At 41.8% G+C, this 18,404-nt stretch overlaps 1 protein-coding gene across 4 annotated transcripts in view; it reads right to left on the reverse strand.

Moving 5' to 3' along the window:
• Positions 1 to 18,404, reverse strand: part of LOC121325822 (armadillo-like helical domain-containing protein 3) — a 28,522-nt gene that overhangs the window by 1,644 nt on the left and 8,474 nt on the right. For 3 of the 4 annotated variants that reach the window (XM_041268907.1, XM_041268908.1, XM_041268906.1), the window contains 11 exons: positions 18,189 to 18,282; positions 17,754 to 17,855; positions 17,588 to 17,646; positions 17,278 to 17,343; positions 16,757 to 16,826; positions 16,229 to 16,289; positions 15,812 to 15,900; positions 14,279 to 14,361; positions 13,683 to 13,809; positions 11,822 to 11,897; positions 7,782 to 7,860 (listed from right to left, as the gene is read on the reverse strand). In XM_041268907.1, the coding sequence (XP_041124841.1) occupies positions 7,782 to 7,860; positions 11,822 to 11,897; positions 13,683 to 13,809; positions 14,279 to 14,361; positions 15,812 to 15,900; positions 16,229 to 16,289; positions 16,757 to 16,826; positions 17,278 to 17,343; positions 17,588 to 17,646; positions 17,754 to 17,855; positions 18,189 to 18,282 (906 nt within the window). Of the gene's footprint in view, positions 1 to 6,834; positions 7,570 to 7,781; positions 7,861 to 11,821; positions 11,898 to 13,682; positions 13,810 to 14,278; positions 14,362 to 15,811; positions 15,901 to 16,228; positions 16,290 to 16,756; positions 16,827 to 17,277; positions 17,344 to 17,587; positions 17,647 to 17,753; positions 17,856 to 18,188; positions 18,283 to 18,404 lie in introns of those variants that run through there. The other variant, XM_041268909.1, reaches the window with a different exon arrangement.

Raw genomic sequence — 18,404 nt, forward strand, 5'->3', positions numbered from 1 at the left:
CATCAGAGGGCAGCAGCGCTCCTCATTTCAACAGAAAACCCTGTGCATCAGAGGGCAGCAGCGCTCCTCATTTCAACAGAAAACCTTGTGCATCAGAGGGCAGCGCTCCTTATTTCAACAGAAAACCCTGTGCATCAGAGGGCAGCGCCCCTCATTTCAACAGAAAACCCTGTGCATCAGAGACCAGCAGCGCTCCTCATTTCAACAGAAAACCCTGTGCATCAGAGAGCAGCAGCGCTCCTCATTTCAACAGAAAACCCTGTTCAGAGGGCAGCGCTCCTTATTTCAACAGAAAACCCTGTGCATCAGAGGGCAGCGCCCCTCATTTCAACAGAAAACCCTGTGCATCAGAGAGCAGCAGCACCCCTCATTTCAACAGAAAACCCTGTGCATCAGAGGGCAGCGCTCCTCATTTCAGCAGAAAACCCAGTTCAGAGGGCAGCGCTCCTTATTTCAACAGAAAACCCTGTGCATCAGAGGGCAGCGCCCCTCATTTCAACAGAAAACCCTGTTCATCAGAGGGCAGCAGCGCCCCTCATTTCAACAGAAAACCCTGTGCATCAGAGGTCAGCGCTCCTTATTTCAACAGAAAACCCTGTGCATCAGAGGGCAGCGCTCCTCATTTCAACAGAAAACCCTGTTCATCAGAGGGCAGCGCTCCTCATTTCAGCAGAAAACCCTGTTCAGAGGGCAGCGCTCCTCATTTCAACAGAAAACCCTGTGCATCAGAGGGAAGCGCTCCTCATTTCAACAGAAAACCCTGTGCATCAGAGGGCAGCAGCGCCCCTCATTTCAGCAGAAAACCCTGTTCATCAGAGGGCAGCAGCGCCCCTCATTTCAGCAGAAAACCCTGTGCATCAGAGGGCAGCGCTCCTCATTTCAATTCCACAGCCCCTCCAGCAGGCAGATCCTTACGGGAAAGGCAGCTGCTCGTTTCTGTTGCGACAGGTCTGCTCTATAAGTATGCAAGCTGGTAGCAATCTCAGACTGACTGGACTGTGACAAGCTAACACTCATAAGAACATAAGAAAGTTTACAAACGACAGGAGGCCATTCGGCCCATCTTGCTCGTTTGGTTGTTAGTAGCTTATTGATCCCAGAATCTCATCAAGCAACTTCTTGAAGGATCCCAGGGTGTCAGCTTCAACAACATTACTGGGGAGTTGATTCCAGACCCTCACAATTCTCTGTGTAAAAAAGTGCCTCCTATTTTCTGTTCTGAATGCCCCTTTGTCTAATCTCCATTTGTGACCCCTGGTCCTTGTTTCTTTTTCAGGCTGAAAAAGTCCCTTGGGTCGACACTGTCAATACCTTTTAGAATTTTGAATGCTTGAATTAGGTCGCCACATAGTCTTCTTTGTTCAAGACTGAACAGATTCAATTCTTTTAGCCTGTCTGCATATGACATGCCTTTTAAGCCCGGAATAATTCTGGTCGCTCTTCTTTGCACTCTTTCTAGAGCAGCAATATCTTTTTTATAGCGAGGTGACCAGAACTGCACACAATATTCAAGTTGAGGTCTTACTAGTGCATTGTACAGTTTTAACATTACTTCCCTTGATTTAAATTCAACACTTTTCACAATGTATCCGAGCATCCCGTTAGCCTTTTTTATAGCTTCCCCACATTGTCTAGATAAAGACATTTGAGTCAACAAAAACTCCTAGGTCTTTTTCATAGATTCCTTCTTCAATTTCAGTATCTCCCATATGATATTTATAATGTACATTTTTATTTCCTGCGTGCAGTACCTTACACTTTTCTCTATTAAATGTCATTTGCCATGTGTCTGCCCAGTTCTGAATCTTGTCTAGATCATTTTGAATGACCTTTGCTGCTGCAACAGTGTTTGCCGCCACTCCTACTTTTGTGTCGTCTGCAAATTTAACAAGTTTGCTTACTATACCAGAATCTAAATCATTAATGTAGATTAGGAATAGCAGAGGACCTAATACTGATCCCTGTGGTACACCGCTGGTTACCACACTCCATTCTGAGGTTTTTCCTCTAATCAGTACTTTCTGTTTTCTACATGTTAACCACTCCCTAATCCATGTACATGTGTTTCCTTGAATCCCAACTGCGTTCAGTTTGAGAATTAATCTTTTGTGCGGGACTTTGTCAAAAGCTTTCTGGAAATCTAAATAAACCATGTCATATGCTTTGCAATTATCCAAGCAGAGAAAGCTTTAATTGGGCTGCCTGCCATGCACATTACATACTGTCCTGGCTGCCAAGGAAGAATTCCTTTACATTCTTATTTATGGGAGCACAATTCTGTTCAGGAGATAATCTGGACCGACTCAATCTTCCAGTAGCCTAGCATGTTGTGTGCAGGTGACAGTGGTACCAGCCCACTCTTGTGTCAGTCACTCTGCACACCTCCCTATTTACCCGAACTCAGGTGCTGAAGTCTAATACTAGGCAGTCATGTTGAACACACTGTATGATCTATGTAATGTTCATCAGTATAACGTAAATAAATCAACAATGAACATTCAGAGAGGGAATGAAATGGTAAATGAAATAAACAGGAAGGATAAACACCATGGCTGTGTCCTTTCAAAAGGGTTTCAGTTCATTAATCTTTTCTGCAGATATCTGTGTAATTCATTTTTAATTACGTCAGTGCCATTTTTATCTCAATTTCTTTATTTTTGGATGACTATTTAATTTGAATCTTAACTTTTATAGACAGAGGGGGTGGATTTGTGGGAGCCCCTGTGGATAAATATCCAGTCAACCAAGAATCTGGCTGCCAGCACAAAAACACAGGACAGGCAAACTTCAAAGTTGAATGTATTTTAATATGTCTGTAAATTTTATATATATCTACGCATCATACGCCACACTGTAAAGGGAAAAAAAATTTTTATTGAGAAAAAAAAATTCTGTATTAAAAATACAAAACTGAAAGATCATAATTGGATAACTTTCAACCCCCCTGAGTTAATACTTGGTGGAAGCACCTTTGGCAGCAATTATAGCTGTGAGTCTGTTGGGATAGGTCTCTACCAACTTTGCACATCTAGATTTGGCAATATTTGACCAATTCTTCTTTACAAAACTGTTCAAGCTCCATCAAGTTCCTTGGAGCGTTGATGGACAGCAATCTTCAAGTCATGCCACAAATTTTCAATTGGATTTAGTTTGGGGCACCGCGTGGGTCACTCAAGGACATTTACCTTTTTGTTCCTTAGCCACTCCAGTGTAGCTTTGGCTGTGTGCTCTGGGTCGTTGTCATGCTGAAATGTGAACTTCAGTCCCAGTTTCAGCTTTCTTGCAGAGGGCAGCAGGTTTTCCTCAAGGACTTTGCTGTACTTTATTCCATTCATTTTCCCTTCTATTCTGACAAAGTCCCCAGTCCCTGCCGATGAGAAACATCCCCATAACATGATGCTGCCACCACCATGCTTCACAGTAGGGATGGTGTTTTTTGGGTGATGCGCTGTGTTGGGTTTGCATTTATATAATACCTTGCATTTAGGCCAAAAAGTTCCATTTTAGTTTCGTCAGACCACAAAACTTTTTGCCAGATGTCTACAGAATCTCCCGAGTGTTTTTTTTGCATACTTCAAAACGGGACTCAAGGTGAGCTTTCTTGAGTAATAGCTTCCTTCTTGCCAGCCTACCATACAGGCCAGATTTGTGGAGTGCTTGGGATATTGTTGTCACATGGACACTTTGACCAGTCTTGGCCATAAAAGCCTGTAGCTCTTGCAAAGTTGCTATTGGCATCTTGGTAGCCTCTCTGATCAGTCTCCTTCTTGCTCAGTCATCTAGTTTGGAGGGACGGCCTGATCTAGGCAGGGTCTTGGTGGTGCCATACACCTTCCACTTCTTAATTGTCTTGACCGTGCCCCAAGGGATATTTTTTTTTATACCCATCCCGATCTGTGCCTTTCAACAACTTTGTCCGAGAGTTCTTTTGAAAGTGCCTTGGTGCTCATGGTTGAGTCTTTCCTTTGAAATGCACTACCCAGCCGAGGGAACCTACAGGAACTGCCGAATTTATTCTGAAATCATGCGAATCACTACAATTTAACACAGGTGGAGGCCACTTAACTTGGTGTGTGATTTTGAAGGTGATTAGTTACACCTGAGCTAAAATTTAGGATTGCTATTACAAGGTGGGTGGACACTTATCCAACCAACTATTTCAGTTTTTATTTATAATTAATTTTCTACAAATTAGAAGTTGTGGGGTAGGATGTGTAGATAAATGAGAAAACCAAAACAAAACAAAAAGAAAACCAAAACACTATTTTAATTCCAGGCTCTAAGGCAACAAAAGGTGAACATGTATAAAGGGGTTGGGCACTGTATATACACAATATATAACAATACATATATAAATTACAAGTAAAGCAGAGCTGTCAAGAGTGTTTGGCAAAGAGACAAGAAAACGTTCCAGCCCAGGTCTGTAGAGAGTAGATATTATTTCCATGTGTAATTCGCATGCAATGATTCCTGAAGAACTGCACCAAGTTCCTAGAGTCCAGGTGTCCACACCAACAGCGCAGCGACCCACCCCCTTAGCTGGCCCTGTACAGTAACACTGGGTAACCATGGAGACTGAACTGCTTGCACAGCCCCCTGGGGTGGTGCCGAGTGCATGCGAAAGAAAGGAAAGTCAGAGCACAGATGATAATATTCCAATCTCGTGTGTTTGAAGTGATCAACAAAAAAATAAGCAGACAGGTACAGATTCATACCCACACTCTGACCATGCACATTATCACACTGCAATTCTAAGTTGAAAAAGCATCAATACAATCCCAGGCTCTGGTCCCCTAAGGGAGTCTCCACAGCTCCAGAGTTAACAGTGGGTCAGCAGCAGGTAACAATAATACTGCCTTCAGTGACTGGCAACTAACTTATTTATAAGAGATCTATAAAACAGCACCTGAAGATAACTTTGATGCAGTTATTTCGAGGGGAAGATTAGTTAATGATCTGCTCAGCTACACCCAAAGCTAAAAGAGAAAATTAACAGCAGATATAACCCTTCGTTGAGAAGCTTCCGTCTCAGAGACTTTTTAAAGCTTTTGATATTGTTGTTTTTAAAACTTATAGGGAATGGGGAAAAAAAAAAAAAAAAAAAAAAAAAAAAAAAACACACCCAGTGAGCTAGAGAGAATATAACATTTCCAGTGTTGCTAAAAACTGGTACACTTCTGAAAAACTGGATCTTGTTAAAACAATAAAGTTGCACTCCTCAGCTCTCAGCACATAGACTAAATCAAAGGTGTCCTCAAACAAGAAAACAAGATTTTGATGTTACAAATCCATTACCAGATATATCTGTCCAGTTTACAACACAGAAGAAAGTTATTGAAAATCAGCATATAGAATGAGCCACAGCTATACATTGGAACTTTTTCCAAAAAAAAAAAACCACCACAACACAGGATGACTGCCAGAAAAAGGAGAATATGGTGAATGGAGCGTTTAACCTCAAACTGGCGTGGGCGTTTACTGCACTCCAATTCCAAAGCACCAAGAAGAGAGACCATTAGGATGCAAGAGGATAGTTTTGGCGAAATGAATAGCCATGTTTATTACTGAAACCTCCCCTTGGGGGGCAGGCTCTGAATGCAGCCAGAAGGCATGTTCTGATCAGGACCCCTGCTGGTTCTAGGGTGCCCAGTCTATCTGCCCCCAATGCCCTTAACTTGCATCTGGTTTGAAGGGTGCAGGAGATGTGATGGTATCTTTCCCACACAGGGAATCTTTGCCTTAACATGACAACCTGAGAGGTATTTCAGATGGCTGATTAAAAGAGGATAGAGACATGCACTGTTAAAACTGTTACTGTAAAGCCATAAATACTTGCAACCAAAATATTTGGCAAATCACAACCATAAAACCTATTCTGCTCCAGAAATGTTGGTGACCTGTTGCAATATACAAAGTACGCATTGTTAGTGGAACTTGATATTCATGCCAAAAATGTTTGCTCCCCCCCCCAAACATACAAAAAATGCATAACAAAAAGGCTCCTAAATATTTTTGGTTTTATAGTAATAAGTGGTAATACTGTTACTGAGTAATCAACAGTATGCCCTTTTATACTTTGTTGCAATTATTTGGCACAACATTATAAATATGTTTTTTGTCACCATGTCAGACAGCAAGGCGTATTCATTGGTTGGTGTTGAAATGCCTCTTATTTTTCATAAAGTTAGTCATCGCCAATTTTTTACCTGGTTTTTCTTCCCAATTTTGTATCCCCAATTATTATTTGTATCCTCAGCTCACAACTCGCAATACTACAGGGCACACCTTAGATGAGCTGTGTCATTTTCAATACTACAGGACACACCTTAGATGAGCTGTGTCATTTTCAATACTACAGGACACACCTTAGATGAGCCGTGTCATTTTCAATACTACAGGACACACCAGATGAGCTGTGTCATTTTCAATACTACAGGACACACCTGAGATGAGCTGTGTCATTTTCAATACTACAGGACACACCTTAGATGAGCTGTGTCATTTTCAATACTACAGGACACACCTTAGATGAGCCGTGTCATTTTCAATACTACAGGACACACCTGAGATGAGCTGTGTCATTTTCAATACTACAGGAGACACGAATGACAGAAGCTCCAAATCAGATTCAATTAATTGTCTTTACTGTAAATCAGTGAACATGAGGAAACTGCTTGTGTCAGTGTTGATTAGAACAGAGTTCAGGGCAGCTCTGACACATGCTCTCTTTGCATTGCAGTCAGTACCTGCACACAGTGCCTACTTTTACAACCATTCAGACACTCTGAGTCACTGGAAGCACCATGAACAGGTAAGAGGACAGAAACAAATAAAATCATAATGTACTTACTGGACAGAGCTTTGCAATAGAATATGAATTTGATAGAGGTCAATGGTTTTATTAGGGCAGTGTTTCTCAAACTGGGGGTCAAGACCCAAAAGGGGGTAGCAAGGCTATTGCTGGGGGGGTCACATGATCACAAAAAATACTGGCATAAACTTAAGATTAGGGCTTAGTTTAACCAATAAAACACTGGGTACAAAAAGACTGGAATTGGATACTCAATTGACATGGACTTCACCCCTTTCTCATTTAAAAAAACAAAACAAAAAACTACTGCAGAACAAAAAAACTAACAAAACCACCTTTGACCAGTGTAGCTGGGCAATGCCCCTCCTTATTGTTACAATCATTATTTACAAATCAGAGGAGTCTGCAAGTAGACGGTACCGATACCATGCAAGGTGTCAATGCTTCCCTCCATTTCTGATGGCAAAATGAAATCTTAATTCACATTGTTTCTTGTGTAACCTGGTTATTTATTTTACAGTTGCAAAATTTGGTCAAAATAAAAGTGCATTTTATATTCGTTAAATAAAAGTTATGACCGCTGTTACCCCACACCCTTTTAGAAAGGCTCCAGAGCAGCTGACAGCAGGCGTAATGTTTGCATGTCCATGCTTCATACAGGGTTCCTATGCAGTATGTACAGTCAGTTCTTATGATATTGTACTGGGGGGGGGGGGGGTCACAGCCTGAAACATTTCCAAAGGAGGGCCCAGCAAACCCTGTATTAGGGAATGGGGCAACATGTAAACAAATGTGGAAAAAAAGGGAGAACATTTAAAAATAAATAAATAAAATACATACATACATTCAAATAAAACGCTCATTTGCTCCTCCTGAAATCCCAAATCCATAGGAATGTCTTGTGCTTTGGTACAGCACTCACACCAGCTGTCCAAGCACTGCTGGACTTCAAACCCACCCTGCCCCTTACCTGGTCCTCTGAGAGCTGGGAGATGTGGTTCACAGCAGCGTACGATTCAATCTTGGGGTTGAAGTGGTTAATGATAGCTCTGAAATAAAATAAGAAATACTTCTTTAGATAAAAGCCCCTTGGTTGTGGTTTGCACACAACACAGGTCAACATTAAGTGTTTATATTTAGAAATCACTGGCAGTGTTTACAGAACTCATGGAAGCCAGGTCCTAAAGACACACATTACAGGTTAGTCACTGCACTGGGTTTGAACCCTGGGTCTCTAGTCTCCCACTCGTTTGGTGTATGCCCTCGGCAAAACTGTCTCCTATAAATAATGAAACAGTATTACAATGAAACCTGTCAGAGGCTTACATGCAATGCAGCAACCATGTGAGCACAGAACTGCACAGCACAGCATCGAGGAGGATTTCTGAAACTAGCAAACTTTAAAGGAGCAGGGCTTTGAGCTGAAAAACAAATGAGCATTAAAAAAAACCCTAAATGAGGGAGTTAGGATTCTGAGAAACATATATAGCTGTGGGGGTGTTGCAGCAATATGGCTTTACTAGTGGGCAGCTAGAACGGTTCAGTGAAAATGTTTTTCACTCTCCGCATAGCTGCTTTTACATTCAAACACACTGAGCAACGTTTACACGCCACTATAACCAGGTGCACAGACAGTCCATTACATAAATATGTAACCTCCTCCTCCTCCTTTTAATCTGCTAATGTACTGAGAATGAGGCATGCTTTATGGATGCCCAGAGCCCAGCTCCTATCTGTCATCACAGTGACCAAGCTGATTTAAACCAGCACTGTGAAATTACTACCTTTCCTGCACACCTAATGAGTTTCAGTCTTTTCTTAAGCTTTCCAATTAACGCTGCTCATATTTCTAGTCAATTATAATGTATTACACATTTATGAGAAACCTTTGCCTGACATTATTACAAAGTAATATTTTAACAAATCTCTATAACGAGAGTCATTTGTGCACTGCAATGCTTAATATTGAAGAGGTGCCGGGCTGTATAATGTAATTGTATGTACTGAAGGTAGAGTCTACAGTGACACAAAAACTCTGAAATCTTTGAGCCAAACATTCAGTTTTAATGGCTCAAAGAGTTTTCGTAGGGACCTTCATAGTCACGCTCTCACCATAGTTCTTCAGAAGGATTCAATACTTAACTCGTTCTCATTTATATTCATCAATAAAATCTCTACCTGTATAAAAAACATGGTCGCAAAACAAACAGAGAAAACGCATTGTTTGTTTGTCGGCCGTGTTTGTTAAACAAATAAAGAGATTTCTTCTCCCTGTGCGCACTGCTCTCACACACCTGTCTCTGGCCTTCTGATGCTAATTGGCTGAGAGCTATGAGCTGGTGCCAACAGCCATTGTTTTTTAATGAAATAATGGCAGCAAGCAGCCAAGGCTTAAGCCACAGGACAGGACATAAAAAACTCAAATGAATGTGTTTGCACTGTTTCTGCACACTTGGTGGCCCTCTGCTGCTATACATTTCACACTTCATATCATAATTCCATTTGCTGTTTTCTTAACACCCTGCCACTGTGGGCTACAAAAACAGGGATTTTTCTTTGGGTACCACAAAGAAAATAGGTCTCATATACAAAATATCTCTTCTAATCTTAAATAGCATGCTGGGTTTGAAAACCCTTTTGGAACACAAACAAAAACATGTTTTAGCCACTATGACAACAACACAAGCCTATTTTGATAAGCAATGGGTTCTTAAGGAACATCTTTTGCCCCAGCTCCCTTTGTGACTCTACCACTGGGGTAATAAAGCATGAACCCATCACTGACAACTTGGTAAGCAGTATGTACCCCAGGAAAAGAGTTCATTAAGAATGCCAAGAACTAACCAATTTAATGACTTCTCTCCTTTTTTTTTTTTTTTTTTTTAATTTACTAGTGTGTTATCTAACTGGGACAAAAAGTTTTTTAAACTTGATCGGAAATATATCAATTCCGAGTCGGATCAGTTGCGATGGTGGGATGCGACAGGAGGCTTTGACACACGACAGTCAAGTCTGGTGAAGAAAAGTGAGACGTCCGGGCGTACGTCGGTTGGGCTCGATGTCGCAGCCTCCTGTTACGTCGAAACCTCGTCGAATGTCTGTTCGGGTGTCCGGCCCCACAGACTGGTCAGATGTCCCACAAGCGGGGCGCTGGCCACTCGCACTACCTGAGAGGACACCCTGGCCGACCTAGGCCCCCGGCCCCCATGCGCCTTTACCGGATGCACCACTTGGGAGCCCTATAATGATTGATGAAGCACGCTTCAAAGATTGGATGCATTAACCAAAGACAAAATGACTTGCCAGTGTTTCTGCAATATATTAACATGTCAAGGGTTTGTATCAGTAGTTTACATTAGCATAGATTGAGGCAATACTAGTATTTAAGATGTTACAGTGACTATGTGTTTTTAGATTTAACTCAAACTGCTTGCATTCTGTAATGTTATGAACTACATAACTAAACAAGCTCCTCGTTCACATGGTCTTCATTACTACACTTTCCCAGAGTTGGTACATGCTGTGCCATTACTGCTCACCACTGTAGTGTGTGCAGAAGAGCAGCCCAATACCACAGCCATATGAGGGCTGCACAATGGAAATGAGACTGAAGGGTTTAATTATCTTTCCAAAATCGAAAAAGACTAATTCCCTTATTAATGAACACATTAGAAAAAACAAGCGCTTATTCATCAACATTAAAGCCTCTAATAAAAGACAAGGCAAGTTAATTGAACGATTACCAAGTAATTGATTGGTCATTAAAAACACTAAAGAGTACAAGATCTTCAACTGAAATGTTCTGCTGTTACATTCCCTTCCACGCTCAAAGGTGCTTGTTCTCGTATAGTTTTTCTTTAATGACAGGTTTCCCCCAGTCATTTTAAGTCTCGTGTGTTCTGAGGCCAACCTCCCTCAGTGCGAAATATTATCGTCAAACGGCTTCTCGCAATTATACAGGAACCTATTCTCTATTTCTATCTTCCAGAAACACAATATGATGATTAATTGCAGCAATTATCTTGAACAAAGAATAGCTGAGTTTACTTTGCACAGCAATGGAAATGGCATGCTGAGCATCCTGTCAGGTAGGAAACATGCCACAGAAAGAAGGGCAGCTCTGGAGGGACTAGGAGGCACAGAGTGCCTACCTCCTGCCCATTCATCTCTCTCAGACTCCTCCTGACTGGCATATGGTCTCTGTTTTTCATGGATTTCAGACTGAGCTGTATGTACCACATGTCTCAATTTGGAGCATCATTTTATAAAGAGAGGCATTCACAGTCTTATCATTCAGTAGGTTTGTTGTGGATAAGATTTTGTGTGCCAACTGATTTCAAGAGTTTAGTTGTAGATTTTCACATCAAGTTCCTTTCAGTGAAACACAGCAAGCAATGGTGCCATCGGTCAATAAACAGGCCTCCACAATTCAGGCATTAGCTAAAGGAAACCAGGAGAAATATGAAAAGGTGCAACGTTTTAGAAATACTCAAAAGAAACTAAATTCAATGACAAGCGCTTTCACTAAGAGTCTTTTTCCGTGTCAAGACTAAGTCAAAACATGTGTCACTGAATTTCATTTCTTTCAGTATTTATAAATGCACTACTGAATGTTTAACAGTTCCTGATTAAACATCAAGAGAACACAAATAACTGTTCAGTAAGAATGAGCCTCTGGAGAAGTCGTGGAACTCAAATGAAATGCATGCACGTCTGACCCACATGGTACTCACAGGTAATTGTACTCAGCAAGAAAAGCGCTAAAATGGGTCTAAATGAGTGCCATGTTTCAGCAGTGAATACTGAATGATGAAATTATCATTTTACTTCAACGCAGACCTACTATGTTCCTGCCCCATTTTTAGCAACATTATTAGTCACAAGATCAGGACTTTTATTCTGCTCACCCCGCTCCAAACACCTGTTATTGATCACCTATTCCTTACCAAACACCTGTTACTGATCACCTATTCCTTACCAAACACCTGTTATTGATCACCTATTCCTTACCTGATGTTGACGAGGGCGAGAGTCACTTTGCTAGCAGCTTCTTTCCACTGCCCAGCATTCGTGGAAAGCCTCAGCACTGAAACAGGAGATGAAATAACATGCCGTCAGTGTTTCAGGTCTCCTATTAATTCAGGGAGGTTGTGATTGTATCCACTTTTATATCTGGGTTAGAGAGGAAAAAACTTGGGAATCTTCCTCTCATTACATTGCCACTACATCCCTTTGTGCATGATTCAAATGAATATTTTACTTGATGCATAATTTAATTCACAGCCATGGCAATAACCTACTTTGCATAGCTGCTGTTTAGAGAAGTGTTAGGGAGGATAGATTTTAAATTAAAAACAAGATATAAGTCTAAGACATGTATTTATGTTTTATTTATAAACAACTGCAAATTGCTTAAGGTGTTACTCTTAAACATCAAAGGAGGGACCTATTTGTTCCTGCAGGTGTTCATCAGCTATGTTCACCATCACACGGTGGTTCTCTCTGCTTGTACTCTGTACTGGATGCCAGAAGCATGCCATTCCACACACAGAGATGCAAGGGTCTGGGCCTGAGAAAGGGCAAAGGATGCCTAGCGGGTTCCTTCCATCCCCATGGACAGATATGACTACACAGTGTGAGCTCCAAGTGTTGTACAGAACCTGGAGTCCTGGAGGGCAGGATAAAGCAAATCTACACAGAAAACCTGAACTGTATTACTCTTGCTTTGCTGAAATTACAATTTTCAAGAGTACACATAATAGTCTACACTAAACTTGCAGTACGGATCAAAGCTCAATAAAATAGCCAGGCTCCGCAGAGCACCATCTAGGTCTAGTACTCCTACAATCATTTTGTAACAAGCTCGCCCCCCTAATCACATTAATACCATTCCTTTTTTCCATCAAACTTACATTAGGTGCTTTAAGCCAAGCTGATTTTATATCCCATTAAAAAAGGTTCACGGTTATTCAAACGAAGTATAACTGGTACCAAAAATATCCACTATCAATTTCAATTCCACGACGAAAGCGACAAGTGATATTGCAAATCTAAACGAATCTGAATGTGCTGAGCAGTTTAACTCCAGTGAAATCAAAAGAGATTCAGAAAATCAAAGAGATAAGTGGATGAAGGCCAAAGGAGACATCCTGCAATTTGACACATCTTTACTACAGCGTTTCTTAAAGAATCTGTTCGGGTCCTATTTCATCCAGGTTTAACCGTGTTACAAGGGGTGTTTCCACTACAGACTGGCATAGGAGCCAAATAACTCGGGTGCTAACCCTGGGGAGATAGGTCTGGGGTCTTACTGCCCTGGTCAGTTATCAGTACATAACTAACAGCCTACCAACCATCAGGACCCTTCGAAAACTGACCAGGATCAGGGGTGTCCAATCACAGCCCTGGAGGGTAAGACCATTAAATACTAACACAGGAGGCTGTGTGGTCTGGTGGTTAAAGAAAGGGCACTTCTAACCAGGAGGTCCCGGGTTCAAATCCCAGCTCACTGTGTAAAGCTGAGCAAGTCACTTAGCCTCCTTGTGCTCTGTCTTTTGTGCGAGACGTTGTAAGCGACACTGCATAGTTCACACACCCTAGTCTCTGTAAAATAAACAAACAATACTATGTGTCTTAGTGGAGGTTTCATTGGTTCAATTAACAATTTCGAACACGGTTGAAACAAAAGACCAGAAGTGGAAGGGGCAGCTTTGGCCACCCCTGGTCTAGATGGTAAGTTCTGTGCTCAATCACTAGGAACCAAACCGGACGGGAGCTGATGGTGTGAACGGTTTCTAACTTTTTTAGATTAAGGAATTTTCTTTCCTTAATCTGTCCACTCCCATCTCTTAGTAGGTAAAGTCCCACTTACCCATACAGTAGAGGTTATCAAAGACCTGGTGCATCCTGACGATCTCGTAATACAGCTCATCATAACTGCTGGGAGTCGGCAGGAAGGTGTCGCCGTATGTTATAAACATGTTGAATAAATTGATCACCTGCAGCATAAAGAGATAAAGGAATATCCACAATTACAAGTGCACACAATACTAGAGCCATGTAAAGATATCTCTCATACATCCCCATTGTCACAGATGCAAGAGTCATGTAGAGATGTCTTTCATACATCCCTATTGTCACAGATACTACAGCTATGTAACTATGTCTCCAATACATTTTTAAATGCACTAAGATAAATTATCTTTACACAGGAAATTTGGGTAGACTGCCATCATCTGGATTTCTACTTTTCAATTTGACACTTCTGCATTCCTCCGAGTTTAACCTTACACCTCAGAAAGCATACAGTCAATATTCAGTGAGTATTGTTTACTGCAGGCTCCTGTTACAGGTTAATGAAGTAGGATGTTATAAATGGCATAGTTAATGAAGTAGGATGTTATAAATGGCATAGTTAAGCCTCCTTACAGCTTAGGAACCAAGAAAGAATGTGCAAGAAAAACTTACCAGCAGTGCCAGGTGAAAGACGTTGTATTTGGTCAGCAGAACGGTCTCATTTGACATGAGAAATTTCACCAGGTTAATGAGCGCTTCAACAGAAGAGAAACAAAGACCTCAGGACTCTGTATGAAAGCCCCCCTATTTCTAGTTCGGGTACTTCTAAAAGCTACGATAACATTGCCCCCCGATTTGGAGCTCCTTTATAGAAAAAAGGCCCAAGCAGGACTCTATCTCATGACTGAACCTGACAGTAACTTACTATATAAAGATGCAATAAAATCTTTTTTTCACAAAGCCATTACAAAAAAAGAACATCCTGCCACCATTTGACAGAAGACATAATTTCCTCTATGTGGTCTATATGACAGGATCTGTGTGGTGTAATTCAGAGCCAGGGTTTTTAGTTTTCAGAAGTCAATATCCCTGGATGATCCTCCTTGCATTAGCTTTGCTGAGAAGGCACAAGCTCAGCGTAATGAAGGGAACCAGTGATTCAGGCGATGCTGTTACTGTCAGTCTCGTAATGAAGGGACCAGGGGGGTGCTGTTACTGTCAGTCTCGTAATGAAGGGCCAGGGGGGTGCTGTTACTGTCAGTCTCATAATGAAGGGGCCAGGGGGGTGCTGTTACTCTCAGTCTCATAATGAAGGGACCAGGAACCAAGGGGGTGCTGTTACTGTCAGTCAGAGCAGTTTGCAGGTTTCAGATCTCATCAGGTGTACATTTGAAAACAATAGTACAGATTCCACATACAGACTGCCAGCACAGAGAAATGACTGGACATAAGTCTGTCCTGGGGGTTGTCTACACACTAAATATATTGAAAAGCTGCTAGATTTCACCTTCAATTCACCACCACAGCTGCTATTTCACAGCAGTGTTTTTTTCTACTATATGGAATGTGAAATACAGGACAGACACTGTACATGAATGTTTTGAACAGGTACAGTTGACAACACCCTGAAAAGCCCTGCTGCTTTGGAAGTTCACTTTAATTACTTCCAAAGCTCAGTCTCTGGAAAGGCACATTGTCTGCGACCCATCATTCTAATTATCAGCAGATTCAATTCACAGGTTTTAATTACAGCCTGGGTGGCCACCAGTTACAAGCTATTCTTTGGTTAAGAGATAGCAGCACATCAGGAGTTGAAACTCACTTCTATGGGTTTAGAGTAAGCAAGTTGGGGGCTTTCACAGCCAAGCATTTTTAAAATTACAATTTCCAATTCACCCCGTTTCAGCTTAGTGCAACCAGGTCCTAATCAAAACCCCTTCTAGCTGAATGCCTTCAATTAAAACCGAGGTAGAGTTTCCTTCCTTTCGGAAGGATTAACAGCAGCCCACGAAGATACATTTCCCTGATGTGGAGCATCATATGGACTTGTTAACTTTCAAAGTAGCCAGGAAAAGCGCTGGAGCTGCAGCCTCATACCTCCATGCTGTGCATTTCAGAGTGTTCTATTTCCAGTGCATTCTGGAATTGCTTCAGTACAATGTGTTGGCTTGTGCACTACATACTGTACTCTATACATAGCCTTACCTGACCAGAGCTCCCTCCAAGTGTAGTGTAGTCTAACTCGGCACTTTTTCTGATAGCAGATCAGCTTGTGAACTACCTGCACACAGCGGCTGTGATAGAGGACAGACAGACTGGTGTCAGAAAGAGGGTTCTTCGGCTAAAACTCTTTATGCAATAAAACTATTAACTACTCTTAACTTAACTATTAAACAAAACAAAACAAAACACATACTTTCTTCTTTAAAAGTATAAAATTGTTGAAAAAGCCTTTAATTCTATAAAAATGTGTATCAATTAAAAAAAGGTAAAGAACTACCACAAGTCACTGCTTTATTCACAGGTCATAAATAGGGTAAATGTACGTTCTACCAGGATACAGTTCAATCTGCATGGGAGTGCGTTGTGTTAAGCTTGCTAACTGGTTCTGTGCCCTCTTACAGGTAGAGGTCCATTGGAAACTCCTTCATCATGTGAGTTACTATAAATTCCACCATCAGATCTGCAAGAAACAAAGTCAGAAGCGTCAGGAGCTCACACAGTTCAGGAAGCCTCTCTGGCTGCCTTTTGTACTCCAGTCCTAGTTTTATTCTACATTACCTCTGCTTCCCAGCTTTCGGGTTAGGGAGGTTAGGATTAGGATTAGGGTACCAGGTCATATCAATGACTTATTCATTTTTTAAATCTTTGTGTTGCATTAATACAAGTAAAAAATATTTGGGTGAACCAATCCTGAGTGCAGATTCCCTTTGCTGCAATTTAAAAAACAAACAAGGATGCCTGTCCAATATTGCAGGGTTCTCCCAGTACAACATGCTGGGGAATAGAGGGCTCCCCTTGGCGTTTTCCAACAGCCCCCACACATCCCCAAGCCAGTCTGATAACCAAGGAATTTCCAAGTTCTAATAGAGGTCAAGTCAGTCTGATGCAGATTATCTAGTGTCGACTAAGAGTGAAACATGTGCTCACCTAACACTGCACACACCAGGGGTCTGGAGCAGATATTCTTGTCTGCTCCCTTCTTCCTGTGTCTCATGGGCTACAAATGAAACAGAAGCAAAGGTGTGATTAACCTGGCACAGAGGATACTCCAATGGCCAGTAGAAGTGGACTATAGGAGGGCTATAGCAAATATAACATGAACTGTGGCAGATCTACATTTAAAATGTAACCCATGAATCATTCTCCATCTTCACTAGCTACCCCGTGACTATGTCCCGAGTCCTCCGGGGAATGCACATTTTTGACTCAGAAAAGTACATTACAATGTAGGGAAGTAGCAGACAATCTGTGCTACAGAAAGTACAGTATGAGCCCCACACTGACAGCAGGTGGACACATCGGCACGACAACAATGGAGTACATAGCAGGCACAAGGCATATCAGCCTAAGGGAGAACAGAAGACCTTTGTAGTGTTGTCATTTGGTATTTCCTAGGGAAACAAACAAGCTAATGGGGTCTAGTCATTACTCCCAGCAGAGACCCTCACCATTCTGTGCAGGTTAACTCTGAAATTCATGTTGTCGTCGTGCAGAAATGCATTGGCGTATTGATCCTGCAACACAGACAAACAGTAAGAGAGGGAGAGGGATCAAAGATCTTCAGACAGCAGAGCTGCTCACAGAGACACCTATCCAGCACAGGCCTTCATTGGTTGACACACAAAATATGTCGAATCAGACAGCCTAGAAATACAAATTGGTCCCACAGGGCTTGAAGGAGGTAATGCTCATACAACATACTGCTTTTGTGCTTGTTTCACATGACAAGGTGCTACTGCTGAGGTTGAGATTACCTACCTCTGCTATGCACGTCAGAATGATGAGGCACAGTTTGGCACTATTCAGTCTGTGTTCGTCTGAAAGGAAGGAGAGTCTGTTTCATTACTGCTGAACATAATGTGGATGTGCAATTTTTAAATGCCGTGGTTTTTGCCTCCCGTGTTGATTGCAGAGCAGCTCTTACCTCTGGTGTCCTGCATAACGATGGAGGAGTACTTGAGGAAGGTGATGAGCAGATTACTGGTCTGGAGGTTGGGGTCAAGGGGCAGCTCTGTGGAACTCATCACTGAAATAGAAGGGAATGCCTGGATGACTGGCTCCTTCAGAGGGGTTTACAAAGCACTGCAGCTAGCTTTACATGCCCTGACTTCAAAATGAAACCTCTCAAAAACAGTGCACCAAGCACTTTCAATTCAGCGCTGTATTACATTGCAGAGAGCACAGGCCCTTCAAATACCAACACTAGCAATGATAACATTAAAAATATAAATTCAAGTTAAGATGAATTAGTGCTGAACAACTCCCCCAGGGGTATTTTAACATGAAAGCGTACAGAAAGGGTTTCATAACCTTGCTAACAGTCTGTGTACAAGCTGGTGAGAGGAGAGTTCTTATTTACCATCCACTGAGGGAGGGGCAGTTCCCAGCGGTGCTGTGGGCGTGGTTGGAACCGGGGTCGAGAGTGTCGTCACCAAGTCAATCTCTGGATGACTCTGCAAAGAAAGTAAACAACATCACAATTACAAATCTCCCCTGCTACCTATAAACAGGAAAGCAGCCAGGCGTAACACAGATATATTCAGAACTATCGCTGCACAATATACTGTAAACATAA

Source organism: Polyodon spathula, chromosome 13 (genome assembly GCF_017654505.1).
Source record: "Polyodon spathula isolate WHYD16114869_AA chromosome 13, ASM1765450v1, whole genome shotgun sequence".
In the NCBI taxonomy this organism is placed as follows: domain Eukaryota; kingdom Metazoa; phylum Chordata; class Actinopteri; order Acipenseriformes; family Polyodontidae; genus Polyodon; species Polyodon spathula.